Raw genomic sequence first — 13355 nt, forward strand, 5'->3', positions numbered from 1 at the left:
AAACTTTGAACTAATCACTACAGGCCTGAATAAAAGAAGTATAGGGAATGCAAATGGTTTAAAGCTTTGGATACAAGTTCAAAACTGAAGTTAGTGTGTGATGTGTGCAACAACAGTCTCTATTCCAGTAGGTGTTGGCTGAATTAAACACACCAACTCCAATCCTAACATCTCCTTTGTTCTTGTTCCTGTTAAATAAATAACTTATAATGTAATACACATTGTTGCTTGCTGACTTATTATTGTGTAACCTGCACTCCCATGCTCTCTGTAATGCAGTTTTTAATAAATAAAAACAGAAACATGTTGCTTAAAGTAAACCGAGCCCCAGGAAACACCTGCTGTGGAACTCAACCGTGACGTCAATTGAATTTTTATCGTATCCAGACACATAAACACATCTGACTTGTGACACGCATAAGTCCTTGTGTGGTTTAGAAGAACATGTAGCATATACAATATTTACATTTTTTTTTTTTTAAACTGCACAGAAGGGAGTTATGTAATGGCTGTTCCAGGAGAAGAGAAGGTCCTGATGTGTTTTTGGCAATATCGAAACAGTAATAATGACAATGTGATGATGAGAAATATGACAATGTTGCACACCCAAGGAACAAAAATCAAATCATACCTCCCAAAAACCAAAGGAATTGTAATTGTAACTCCTCTCATCTCACTCTCTGTTTGCGTCTTGCAGCAGAAGGACGGGACGTTTGCTGCTGGGGGATACATGCCTCCTCTGCGCTTCAAGATGATCACCCTCTGCATTGTGTTCGGCACCATGCTGGGAGGCATTCTCATCCCCAACGGTACATCCTGAGTGTGTGTGTGTGTGTGTGTGAACAATCAGGCATGAATTGAATGGATTGAAACTGTATGTGTGTGCGTATGCGTGTACAGCTCGCTGACTGGAGGTCTTTAAGGTGCATGTGTTCCTTTATGTGGGCGGAGTAGCCGGGGAGCTTTACGACGTGTGTGAATGTGACTTTACGAGTCAGTGACTGTCACACTCTAACACAGTCCTTAAATCAGGGCCCTAACTTTTATCTCCTTTTAGACGGGCAGACGGGAAGATAGGGCTATTATTCTCCCAGACTCTCTCTCTCTCTCTCTCACACACACACACACACACACACACACACACACACGTGCTCACACCAATATTGGCTCTCCGTCAGGTTCTTTGAGTCTTTCCGTCCCACTCACAAACGGCCAAAATGGTGGAGATGTAAAGGTTAGAATGAGTTTATGTTTTATTCATCCTTTTATACAGCGGCTGTTTGTTAAACTTTTGATTGGGTGGACACACACACACACACACACACACACACACACAGCAGGTTTGGCTGGCTCTTTGTGTATCTAATCAGGCTAATAGACTGAGGAGAAGGGAGGTAAGGACCCTGGGGAGAATGGACACTAAATCTGAGGGAGACAATATGGTGTCCGTCCTCTGGATGAACGATGGGCTTCCAGGCCCGGCGCCCAGCCGGCCCCGGTCCACAGAGACAGGGGTGGGGCCAGGTCTCGCTGCTGCCAGGAGCAGGGTGCCATGGATGGGAGCCTGGGGCTGGGCGGGTGCCGGTTGTGAATGGCAGAGGCAGGTATGAATGGAGCTGGTGATGGAGAGCGTAGATATGGGGAACTGCTTGGAGTTTTTGAGACGCATGAAACAGTGAGATGAGCAGGATGAAATACCTCGACTCTGGCAATGTTGACAATGTTTAGTCAAGTGAGCAGTACAGCAATAGTTTATGACATTTTTGGCTAACGTAGATCCAGATTCTTCTTACATGACCTCAAGTACCCCTTCGTTGGCACCAAATGTGTTCATCTAAATGTATTTTAATGTGGTTGTTCTATAACACCACCACCACAAAGTGAGTGTTATAATTCTGTGTGTGCTTTTTTTTTTTAAGCAAGGAAAAAAAACTTCTTTTTAAGTATTTGTGAGTTTTTCACAGTTGTTTGCAAGATGCATAGTGATGAGTTAATGTTTTATTTGTGCCTATGTATGATTAATAACAGTAATATGACAAAGGTGAAACAAAGTAGCCATAACCACAAAATATCATGCCAGAAATTTTACTCTCAATAGCAAAATCTCGTCTTGCCTCCTTTTAACTGACTAACGTACTTCTCACTGCCAGACTTTACCTGTAAAAATGTAAATATAATCTCTTTCGGTCTGTGTGCCGTAGATCATTTGGCTGATTTTGTGATAGGCACTAAGAATAACTTTATTCTTACTGATGATGGTCTCAGCAGTATTTTATTGACTGTTTTATAACCATTTTATAAACTCATTGTACTATGTTTAAAATGTTTCTCCATTGCTCTACCTAATTATTTCAACCATTTATCTATTATTTTTATCAAAATATTTTTACCATTTATCTTCTACTTTCAGCTAACTATTTCATCATTTCGTCATTTTTTGGTCATTATTTCAATGTGAATTATGTATTAATACCACAAACAATCTAGTCTTACTCACTGTATGTAGACTTGGGTGTAAGCCTGCCATTTGTGTGCTCTGACTATCTATTTAGCAGGGGTACCATCGCTGCATCCTGGGCTTAACAACGCCCAAGACGATTATTATTGGTTTTAAGAAATACAAACAAGCAAAAGCATTTATTCCCCTATTGCAGAATAATAATGACAACTGCAGATTTATCCCCTGGTTCGAGATACTAGTACCCCTGTTTGGGAGTCACTTTACAGGACTATAAGATGATCCCTGTTTTTCTTTCCCTTTTCTCACTCTAGTGGAAACCATTCTGGGTCTGACTGGCGCCACCATGGGCAGCCTCATCTGCTTCATATGCCCTGCTCTCATCTACAGAAAGATCCAGAAGAATGGCATCATTTCTCAGGTGGCATAGTCAGAATTAACACAATTTGAATCAATTGCTCAGTACAATGATGTTTATTCACTGACCTGCTGTGCTTCTCCTGTTTCTCTCTGTACTGCAGCTGGTCCTTTGGGTGGGTCTTGGCATCCTGCTCGTCAGCACCTTTACCACCCTCTCAATATCGGCCAGAAGTCCGGGCACCAAGGTCCAAGCTCCTCCACCTCCAGCACCTGTCAAGAACAACAACATGCCGCTACCGGACCTCCCTGGACTGCACGGTAAAGATCATGACACGGGCTAATGGCTGGCAATCACTTATCTACTTGATGGACTATAGAAGAAAGTGGTTTACTAATGAGCCGTGGAAACATTTACCTCAACGGGCCGGAGCCAGGTTTGTCTGCAGCGTCTGAGCTCAGACAGCAGCGCTGCATGTAATTATATACGCAAAAAGGCAGCGGCGGCACGAGAGACATGTTTATTTCTTGTTTTATTTTCAAAGTCACGGACCGTAGCGCCCTAAAACGCCAACTAAAAGAGAATATGAGCCAGTGACAAAGGGCCAACAAGACTAAAACAAAAGCCAGAGCAAAAGAAAGGCTTTCTTTCATCTGTGTGAGAAGAAAAGATGGAGACAGACAGAGTGACTGATAGACAGACAGGCAGGGTGAGGAGATAACCTCTTGATAATATCGGAGAGCAGCGCTGAGTGCCTGACATTGATGGAGCGAGAGTGATGCCCTTCAAACTCCAGTAATTTCTCTCCACCCCTCTACCTCTGTTCATTTCTCCTGTCACCCTCCCCCTCCCCCCAAAATACATTGTCTTCACCCCCATCTCCCCCATATCTCCTGTGGCAGCTATAAAATGCCTGCAAGCTCTGGCTGTATAAAAGGAAGAAGGTGATATGGGTTCGGGGAGGGTAGACGAATAAATGAGGAACCTTTCGAGTTAATGTTCTCAATTTTCGGGTGAAACAGGAGGGGTTTTAGTTTCACTTCCTCTCCTTACCTTGTGCTTCTTCAGTGACATCTCTTTCTAACCGTTCACTGACACCAGCAGTCTTTCTGCCTCCATCTTTTAATTACTTCTTTGTTTTATTTCTGAATTAATGTGATTTTCCGTTCTTTCTCGTATTTTTATTTCAGGTTTAACCTCGACCTTTACACCCGTTTCCTGTTTGTTAGTTTTGATTTAAATTAATCTCATTTCTCTGCTCTTTTCTCAGTTCCACATTTATTACACTCCACCAATTGTGTCAGTGTTGCCATTTTCAGTATTTGCTGCCACCTAGTGGATCTACTTATTTGACTAGTCGACTTGAAATCAATTACAGCCGAGAGCATCAGCACGCACAGTTCATGCGATATATGCCGAGTTGTTAATTTATTTTAATGCCAGCAGTTAATGTGTGTAATAAACACAACTGTACAAGAAAATAAAGAGTGCATGTCAGGGCCAGTGTTAAATGTAATGTAATGCACTAGAATACTTTTCTCAGACAAGAGAAAATAGTAGAATAAATTAGGTGTCAAAATTATGGCTTCTTAATTTAGTTGCGGTAATGTGTCTCATATTTTTCAGACTGACTGTATCTACTGGCTGTGTGAGAAAATGCAGCAAAGGCAAATAAAAAGCTCACCAGCAGCACTAAACAAGAGGAAAAATATTCTAGCATAAAAACATTTAATGGTTGTATAAATCTGTTGCTAAAGGGCTTATTTACTCATTTCGCCTTAAAGGGACAGTTCCGATTTTTAAAGTGGGGTTGTATGAAGAACATTGTCAGTGTTTTACCTATAGTAGATGGGCAGGAGTACTGCTGTGGATGAGAGGAGAAGCTAAATGTATTTTTGGTACCTTAAAAAAAAAAACCTATATTAAATGCACACTATACACTTCACCTTGCCATCAGACAAACAGAAGGTTATGCAAGGGGATGTGAAATCGTTTTGCTCTCTCAAACCACCAGACGCCTTTGATAAAAACAGTAATTTTACCTCAGATTCACTGAAGTTAAACAATAACACAAAGTAACCAATCGAGGCAGTGGTAAACCAGCAACTCCTGTGTTCTGTGAGGTAAAATTACTGGGTTTTTTTCAAAGGAGTCTGGTGGCTTTGAAGAGAGCATAGATAAAAGCTAGTTCCCCCTGTGTAAACTTAAGCAGGGCTGTCCGACGGCCATGGAAAGCTGTGAAAATATTCTAAATGTAGCCCACATTTAAACTGATATTGATTCTTTTTGGGTGGGCCTAAAATATGTTTAGCTGCTGCCTCCGTCCACAGCAGTACTTTGCTTTGCTCCCATGTTGGTACTCCTGTCTGCCTGTCAAACTGGGGGCCTGTCTGCCACCATCTACAGGTGCATCTCAATAAATTAAAATATCATGGAAAAGTCTATTTCCAGTAGTTGAAGTCAAATAGTCAATAGTATTTAGTGCATATACATGGACATACTTTTCAGAGGCCAACATTTCCATATTAAACATACTTATAAAGAAATGAAATAAATTAACATAGTTTAGCACAAAGATCTTGGGAATATGTTGGATATCTGACATTTTCATAGAGGTGATATCCAGTAGAAGTGTTCTGTCTGTTGTAACAGATGTGTTTTGTGTGTCTGCATGTAGCTGATCCTCAAAACAAGAAGCCAGTGGAGATAGGAAAACCTGACCTGCCACCTGTGAAAGTGGTACAGCCTGTAGAGAGGGGCCCGGCTGAGCCCCCACAGATTAAAGGACCAGTGGAAGTACCTGAGAGAAAGGACGAAGAGGTGCAGTTGGACCGCCCTGATGCCGGTAAGAAAACTGAACCAACACTGGAACCTTAACTGGATTTTTAACTGTGTGAAATTACCATTGTATTATCTGTTTTCCCAGCAGGTGTCGCAGTGCCAGAGGGCGAGGCCCATCGCCATGAACCACCCATCCCTCATGACGAGGTCCACGTAGACACAAGAAAAAACAACGAAGAGCTGGAAGAGGACAAGAAACAACCTGGAGGAGGAGAGGAAGAACCCAAAAGAGATGGAGAGCAAGGCTTGGGGCACGCTGTGGAGGTAGCAGACAAAAAAGATGACATGGTTGAAGAGAAGCCGAAGCCTGATGCTGTGGGGAAAGAGGAAGTGGATTTGGGTGGAGGCGAAGTTGAGTCCAACGAGGTGGTGAAGAAGCCCGACAAACAGCAGGATGTTCCCTCGCTAAAGGAAGTTGAGAGGCTCGATCCTGTGAAAGATCCTCTTGCAGGGAACGCAGCCAAAGTGGTCAATCAAGCAGACAAAGCTCCAGACGCTGCAGGGAAACGTGACGGTTTGTCTCTGTTCTTGTATAACTGTAGTTTAAGACAGCTGAGTGGAAAAAAAACAGCTGTAGGAAAATGCAGCACTGACCTGGTGATATGTGGTAATCTTTCAGCTCCACTTCCTGAGGGAGAGCATCATCCTGCTGCAGAAGAGGCTCCGGGTGTAGAAAGCAAAGAAAAAGCAGATGATAAGATGGAAGGTGAGTGCAGTGGAAAACATTCAGGGGTTCAGGGGCGTAGACATGAGACAGTAATCTTACGTCAGCATTTTTTAATTCATACAATTATTTGGATGTGCTGTAGTTTAAAATATAGCTGCATAAAAAATATTTTTGTCCCACTAACTTTGGAGTTGGTTCACATTTTGCATCAACAGTCACCAATCATGTAGCAGGAATTTTATCTAGAAGAGGTCGAGGTGCCAGTCTCTACAACAGCAGCAGCCTCCATTGACCAGAATGCAATGCAGCTGCAGCTGTGTGGATGCAGATTAGACCTAATGAAACACAATGAAACCCAGCACATGACTGTAGCTGTTAGCTCTGTGTCGCTAATGCATTTTCCAACTTGTGTTTTTACTTTAAAGCTATTCTTGAAAATGTAAGAACAAAATGCAAGAGATTGACACAGGTTGCAAGTTAGACAGCACAGGAAATGAATAAACCAAGATAAAATTAAGCAATAAAAAGCTAAAAGTCCTGGTAAGAAGTTCAAATGATACAATGGAATGCGCTTCATGGAGGAGCAGCATAGTTTGGTAGCTCTCTGATTTAGCTTTTATGTATTTTTATAATATTTTTGATGGATACTTCTGTGGAGAGAAGAGTTTATTCAAGAGAGGAGCTTTTTTCATTAAAACGGAGCAAGACTGGAGGACACCATCACCCTATTATAAAAAAAAACAGCAGTGGACGGCTCCTCTCCTTCCGTTGCAGGATGAAGAGGAACAAAAGATCCTTCGCTATTCAGACTAACTGAATTTCCCCTCGGGGATAAATAAAGTCATTTTGATTGTTTGATTTGATTGGATAAATGGTTGAAACGTTCAGCTTTACTACAAGTAGTAGTGAATATTGACAGTTCAATTGTATGATTAAAAATCAACTTTTGTATAATGAATAGTGTTATACATTTGAAACAAGCATTCATAGTTGATGAAGGGGTAAGTGAGTTCATCTGACAGGGCTGTGGGGGAGCTTCAGAGCAGAAAGGTTGCAATTTCCTGGTGTAAGACCCTTTAAAATATCAGCTGTGGTCTGCTGCATGCTGTTGGTGCCTCTGTCTCTCTTTACCCTATATGTAATACAAATGTGACCTTTTCATGCTTACTGTGCCTATTTGTGCGGGTGCACATGGTTAGGAGACAGCAGAGATATTCAAATCCATTTCTCTCTTCTACTTTTTAACTGGCTTGATGCACCACGCAGTCTCTTTTGTTGACTTTCTTGTTCTGTTTACTTTTGCCCTCTCCCTCTGTTTCTCTCTCATTCTCCTCCATCTTTACCCTTTTTTTTCTTTCTTTCTCTCTCTGCCGGACTCCTATCACAGTGATAAAAAAGCTGGTTGCAGGTATGAATTCCCTCTTGCCTCTTCTCTTTATCTCGGCCTGTCGCTCAAAATTCCTGTCATTCGCTCAGTGGGCCAAGTCGATAAATATTTACATACAGTATTAATAATTTGCATTTTTATCAAATAACTAAATAATGTACCAGTGTAGAATCCACTCACCTTGCCCTCTAACATAGTTTGTGTGTGTCTGCAGCTGCCTGGCCCAGTTCATGTTTAAGGCTAGAGATGTGTGTTTGAAATGATCAGTGAGACAAAACTAAGTCATAGTGGAACATTCCCCTTCCCCTCTCACCTAGAGACTGGCCCTACATCGGTCTAACTACGCTTCTTAACTAATGCCGAGTGCCCAGAGGAGCAGGTGACTTATTTTAATTCTACGTCTCTGTCATGTAGAGGGCCAGCTCGACCACGCCGTGCTGCTGCAGGTGATTCAGGAGCAGCAAGAGCAGCAGAAGAGACTTCTGGACCAGCAGGCAAAACTCCTGGCTGTCATCGAAGAGCAGCACAAGGAAATCCACCAGAAACAACCTGCTGCCGGTGGGTGGACACATAGTGGCCCTCATTTATCAAACGAGCGTACGTCAGAAAGTGAGCGTAAAGTGGGCGTAAGATGATTTCTACGCAAACCTCGGCATTTATCAATTTGGATGTGAGCGGACGGTACAATCAGATCTCGTTTTTGAATTAAAACTTACTTTAAAACATTGTTTACCTCCTTCAACCAAAAAGCTGAAAACTTCTAAGTCCGTCCTCCAAATGTAAAATATTCACTGAACTTGTTTGAGTTTATAACTATAAGTACTTTTATTTCATAAACCTCCGTCGCTGCGTTTTTCTTTAATATGTCTATACTGCCCCTTTTGTTAATTGTAACGGTGCACTTTGCTAATAAAGCTGACTTTAGAGGGTGAAAAAATCCTCCTTTTGGCCGCATTACGCCCTTCGGTGTCGTAAACTCTGAAGGCGAGTCTTCTGAATCGGGTATATATTAGGGCGTGGTATTTAAATTACGCATGTTTCGAGCCGCCACATTTATCAACAGCCGATCATTCTTACGCTGTGATTGGCGAGATACGATCGTTTGATAAATCACACGTGGACCCTGTCGTAAGACGAAATATACACTCGGATCTGCGCTCGTTTCTACGCTCGCTTGATAAATGAGGGCCAATGTCTTGCAAGCATGACACTTGATATCATAGGTGTTTGATTTAAGAAATAAATGTGACAAAGTGTTTGTTTTTTAAACTAAAAGGGGGCGCTGAAGGTGAGGCAGAGAAAGGTGTCCAGGAGGGAATAGAAGGCGGAGCAGCAAAGGTGAAAGAGTCTGGCCCGGACTCTGACCCCAAGCAGCCTCAGGAAGCAGCCGGAGCTGCCGAGCCTCATGCCGCGGCCCAGAATCAAGCGCAGGCCGGGGATAAGGGTGCAGAGGCCGGGGCTGTGAAAGCACCTTACAAGGAGGATGGCAAGGCTTCACTTGAAGGAGAATCCCACAAGCAGAGCGAGCTGGGGGCAAGGGGTGTGCCGCTGGGAAAGAAAAGATCTGATGACCGTCAGCCCGTAGCCCAAAACGAACTGGTAGCTCAACTTAAAGATGAAGAAAGAAACCTAGATACGAAAAAGGAGAACATTGTAAATGAAGAGGCTCACGCAAGGCTGGAGAAAGAACAACTGGAAAGGGAGAGAAAGGAAAAGCTGGCCAAAGAGCAGGAGTTGGAGAAGGAAAGGATAGAAAAAGAAGTGCAGGCAAGGTTAGATAAAGAGCGATTGGAAAGGGAGAGAAAAGAAAATCTCATCAAAGAGCAGCAGTTAGAGAAGGAGAGAGCCGAGAAAGAGAGGATAGAGAAAGAAGTGCAAGCCAGGGTGGAAAAAGAACGTCTCGAAAGGGAGAGAAGAGAGAAGCTGATCAGAGAACAGGAGGAGAAAGAGAGAGCAGCGAAGGAAAAGGCTGCTGCAGAGAAGAGAATTCAGCAGGAGTTGCTGCGAGCAGACAATGAAGTAGTTGCGAGAGTGAGGAAAGAGAAGGCAGCGGAGGAGGAGGCAAGGGAGAGGCAGGCCCAGCTGGAGCGAGACGCGGAAGACAGACAGGCTGCACAGGGGGCTGAGAGAGAAGACGGCAACGCTTTGAAGAAAGGAGGACGAGACCTCAAAGAGAAAGTTGCTGCCCAGGCGGACCCCAGAGAAGGTGTGGAAGATGGGGCCGTCAAAGCCCAGGCTCACCCCCAGGGCTCCCACGAGAAGATCAGGGACCAGGGAGAGATGGATCTAAGGCGGAGGCGCAGGGCACTGGGACCCAGTGAAGCCCGAGGGCCCCCGGAGGAGGCCGGGATGTCCAGGGGGGTGCCGGGGCTGGAGCCCCTGCTGGAGCTGGGGGGCTCAGACCTGCATGCAGCCCTGGAGGAGAGGCTACTGGCTGGGGCAATGGTGCACTCGCGGCAGATTAAACAGGCCTCAGAGGATGAGGGAGCGAAGTAACACACCGATTCTCACTCAATGATTGGACTGTAAGTTCAACACATACTGCAAAAAACTTCTAATACTGTGGACCACAATATCACTGCCTTACATTCTTTCTTGCCTTCAGAAATGTTATGGACAAAGAGGAACATTTTCTCTTTCTTCATACGGAGTATTCCAGAAACAACCCAAAGTCTATTAAAGAGCAAAGTGCGTGTAAATATTAACTTATTTTTGTCTTCATGGTGAAGCATTTTGAAGAGGTTACTGTTGAAATGTATATAAATCTATGCAAATGGCGTGTTTAGACAGGTTAGATGTATTGTTTGTCCCTTTTTATTTACCAGCTTTGTGGAGTGTGCTTCTCTATAGGGTCTGTTTGTGCATTGTTGTCTCCTTTGCGAATCTTCTGTTAAAGCTTCAGTGTGTTTGTTACTTTGTGATGTATATATTGTAATATTTGTTGTGTTAAATTGTGATCTAAGGGTTTTTTTGAACCTACATGTATCACATATTGGATGTAATGTGGGTCCACGCACCTTGTTAAAAGTTGTTTCATTATACTTTCAAATGAAAGTAACTGAATTCAACCTCACGCTGGAGCTACGAGGTATACAATGTAGCCTTACTGTTTGATAAACTGTGGACAGTGAAGCAGCTGGATCCAGACCATCACTCCCCAATCATTCCATCATCAATATCTGTTCCTTATTGATTTATCAGTGCCTTTTCAATCCATATGCTGCTGTTCTATCAAAACAAAATTAGTTTCTTTCCCAATTTGTGTTCTTTTTGCTCCCACTCTTACTGTAAACAGTACAGTAATCATGAGAAATTAAGTGGAAGTAAATATTGACTGTTTGTAGTGTGTCTTTGTGATCCAACTTTTCTGAAAATTCCTCCATCAGTCGGCACTTAGACACACATTGGACCTTTGCTTTGTACAAGAGGCTATTTTTGTATTTTTCTATGTGCATTGTATTTCTGTACATTTTGCTGAGAATAAGAATAAATAAAAACATCTCTATTATTTCCTTGGCTGTTAGTCTGTGTTTCAACAATAGAGACAGATAATATGAACAATATTTTATTCACCGATGTACATTACATACCAAAGAATGTAGCAGTATTTCATGGTTCGCTCAATTGCAACAACATGCAATCTCCATTTCAACATCATAAAAAAGTCCATAGATTGACATATCACACACGTCATTTACAGTGCCATGTAGAGGAAGTGTTATTCTACCAGAAGTCCTTTAACACTTGTAACTTCATGTCTTCTCTTATCACAGTTGAGGTTGGTCCACTGAATTTTCAGTTTCCATTCATTTGGCTTTTTTCTTGGCCTGTAATGAAAATAAAAACATTTGAGTAATAACCATGTATTGCCACTGCATACTCTTAAGTTCAGCGGGAGGATGTCTGACTTTGTCACTTACTGCATTTGTAAAGCAGGTCTTCAGTGCTTCAAATTCCTTTGCACACATGTCCTTCTTCAGCTCCTGTCTGCCTTTTGTGGTGGCTGCCACACACTTCCCATATGTTGTTGCCTGAATCACACACAGGCTGACATTAGACAAAGACCCACAATGTTCATTTTTTCACTGTCTGCCCATGATAATGGGTGCGTTAGTAATTTACAAGAAAAAAAATTCACATAATTTTTTTTAATAATATAAAATTCACAATTTTTTTTCCTCCTGTATCTATTTTACTGATCTCTAATGTTTGTTTTGCAACCCTTAGCAATTCTTACTGCAAGTATAGAATTATACAGTCACGCAGTTACTCTATTATCTTATTTTACTGTTTTATTTATTACTTTACAAATCATTATACTATGCTAATATTTATCTCACCACATTCATACAATTACCGTTTGTGTTGCTTAGACTGATAACTGCATTTTATTTTGCAATCCTGAAATGAGTAATGACAGTAAAGCTCAACCTATTCACATAAAGCTAAACCCTAGAAATGAATAATGAATACAATTTAAAATACAAATAGCTGAGTTGTATACAGGCACACAAACAATTGAAATCAAAAGTCTACTTTATATATATACACTTCATACATTCATAACTGGAAACCTGCATTCTACAGTATCACACCTTCAGTGTGATAGAAGAAAATCATCCTGTTAGTTATAATGAAAAACGTTATTATCATGCCTAATATCTCAGAAAATAATGACTTAGTATCTCAAAATTATAATTTAAAAAAACAAACTCAAATGAGTTAGAATTCTAACAATGAAAATAATGAATTAGTATATTTCTTATTGTTTTGGGATACACTTTTTAAAGCAGCTATTACTGTTTTTTGCCTTTTCATGCTTGTATTTTTGCTTATATTTTCTATAATTGTATACATTATGTTTAACAATTAACAATTTCATTGTACTTGAGTGTAATGAAAATAAATGTATTTGATATAAATTAGAGGTAAGTAAGTAGACCTAATTATTTTATATTTATTTTGAGAAGGTTTCGCAATGTTTAACAACAATAGGAAATTAATCATAGCTTCTAAATCGTTGCATTGAGATACTAGGTGATTAAAAAAAAGTGTCCCTTGTTAGGCAGCTAGCTGGAATTTGTTTTAATATTAACCATCTCTGATTTCAAGGTGTTCAGAGAATTGCACAATTTTCCGCTATTACTTAAAAACAAAATGCTACTAAATTTTAAGACTAAATATACAGACAGTAGGCAAACAAAACAAACATACATGAAATAGATGCAATCAAAAAGTTGTACAATTTGAATAAGAAAAAAACACACAAAGTGCACATTGCTACTACACACATTTGTACATATATGTAGCCTACACAGAGATGTTTGACAGAGACGTGGTGGTGACTAGCTCTTACCTCTGCAGCACACTGAGCAAAAAGTTCAGGGAAAAGTCTCAATTTCTCTCGACTGCGACTCCAAGCATTAGACCCAGACATGGTTATTATTAGAGCGTCAACAGAGGTCCTTTAGGTTTTAAAGTCAACTGATGGGCACGATACAATTTCTTAAATGTACTAGCACATTTATGACGCATTTAAATGAAATAAATAGACATCAACTAGCGAATAAAGCATTGCTGTAACCCTCTGTGTGGACATCGCCATATTGTTGACCCTGTCATTATGGAAACGTACGGAAGGCTC

At 41.3% G+C, this 13355-nt stretch overlaps 2 protein-coding genes across 7 annotated transcripts in view; one reads left to right on the forward strand and one right to left on the reverse strand.

Moving 5' to 3' along the window:
- slc38a10 (solute carrier family 38 member 10) overlaps positions 1 to 11219 on the forward strand; it is a 28151-nt gene extending 16932 nt beyond the window's left edge. For 4 of the 6 annotated variants that reach the window (XM_059325288.1, XM_059325287.1, XM_059325291.1 and 1 more), the window contains 8 exons: positions 698 to 809; positions 2773 to 2879; positions 2980 to 3136; positions 5494 to 5661; positions 5743 to 6171; positions 6277 to 6363; positions 8126 to 8269; positions 8988 to 11219. In XM_059325288.1, coding sequence (XP_059181271.1) covers positions 698 to 809; positions 2773 to 2879; positions 2980 to 3136; positions 5494 to 5661; positions 5743 to 6171; positions 6277 to 6363; positions 8126 to 8269; positions 8988 to 10207 — 2424 coding nt within the window. In that variant the 3' untranslated portion in view covers positions 10208 to 11219. The remainder of the gene's footprint in view (positions 1 to 697; positions 810 to 2772; positions 2880 to 2979; positions 3137 to 5493; positions 5662 to 5742; positions 6172 to 6276; positions 6364 to 8125; positions 8270 to 8987) is intronic. The other 2 variants (XM_059325289.1, XM_059325290.1) reach the window with 1 other exon arrangement.
- A 43-nt stretch (positions 11220 to 11262) lies between these two features.
- Positions 11263 to 13323, reverse strand: ndufaf8 (NADH:ubiquinone oxidoreductase complex assembly factor 8). The gene is made up of 3 exons (XM_059325293.1): positions 13068 to 13323; positions 11632 to 11742; positions 11263 to 11538 (listed from the first exon to the last, which is right to left on the reverse strand). The coding sequence occupies exons 1-3, from the start codon at positions 13146 to 13148 to the stop codon at positions 11518 to 11520; spliced, it is 213 nt and encodes a 70-aa protein (XP_059181276.1). The 5' UTR covers positions 13149 to 13323; the 3' UTR covers positions 11263 to 11517.
- Positions 13324 to 13355: the final 32 nt, after the last annotated feature.

The sequence above is a fragment of the Centropristis striata genome, chromosome 21 (genome assembly GCF_030273125.1).
Source record: "Centropristis striata isolate RG_2023a ecotype Rhode Island chromosome 21, C.striata_1.0, whole genome shotgun sequence".
Lineage (NCBI taxonomy): Eukaryota > Metazoa > Chordata > Actinopteri > Perciformes > Serranidae > Centropristis > Centropristis striata.

Excerpts from the sequence above, each read along its gene's own strand:
- ndufaf8 (XM_059325293.1), bottom strand. The coding sequence starts at position 13,148 with ATGTCTGGGTCTAATGCTTGGAGTCGCAGTCGAGAGAAATTGAGACTT. Across the intron at positions 11,743-13,067 it reads TTGCTCAGTGTGCTGCAGAG|GCAACAACATATGGGAAGTG; the intron begins GTAAGAGCTAGT and ends TGTGTGATTCAG. Across the intron at positions 11,539-11,631 it reads AGACCTGCTTTACAAATGCA|GCCAAGAAAAAAGCCAAATG; the intron begins GTAAGTGACAAA and ends TTTTCATTACAG.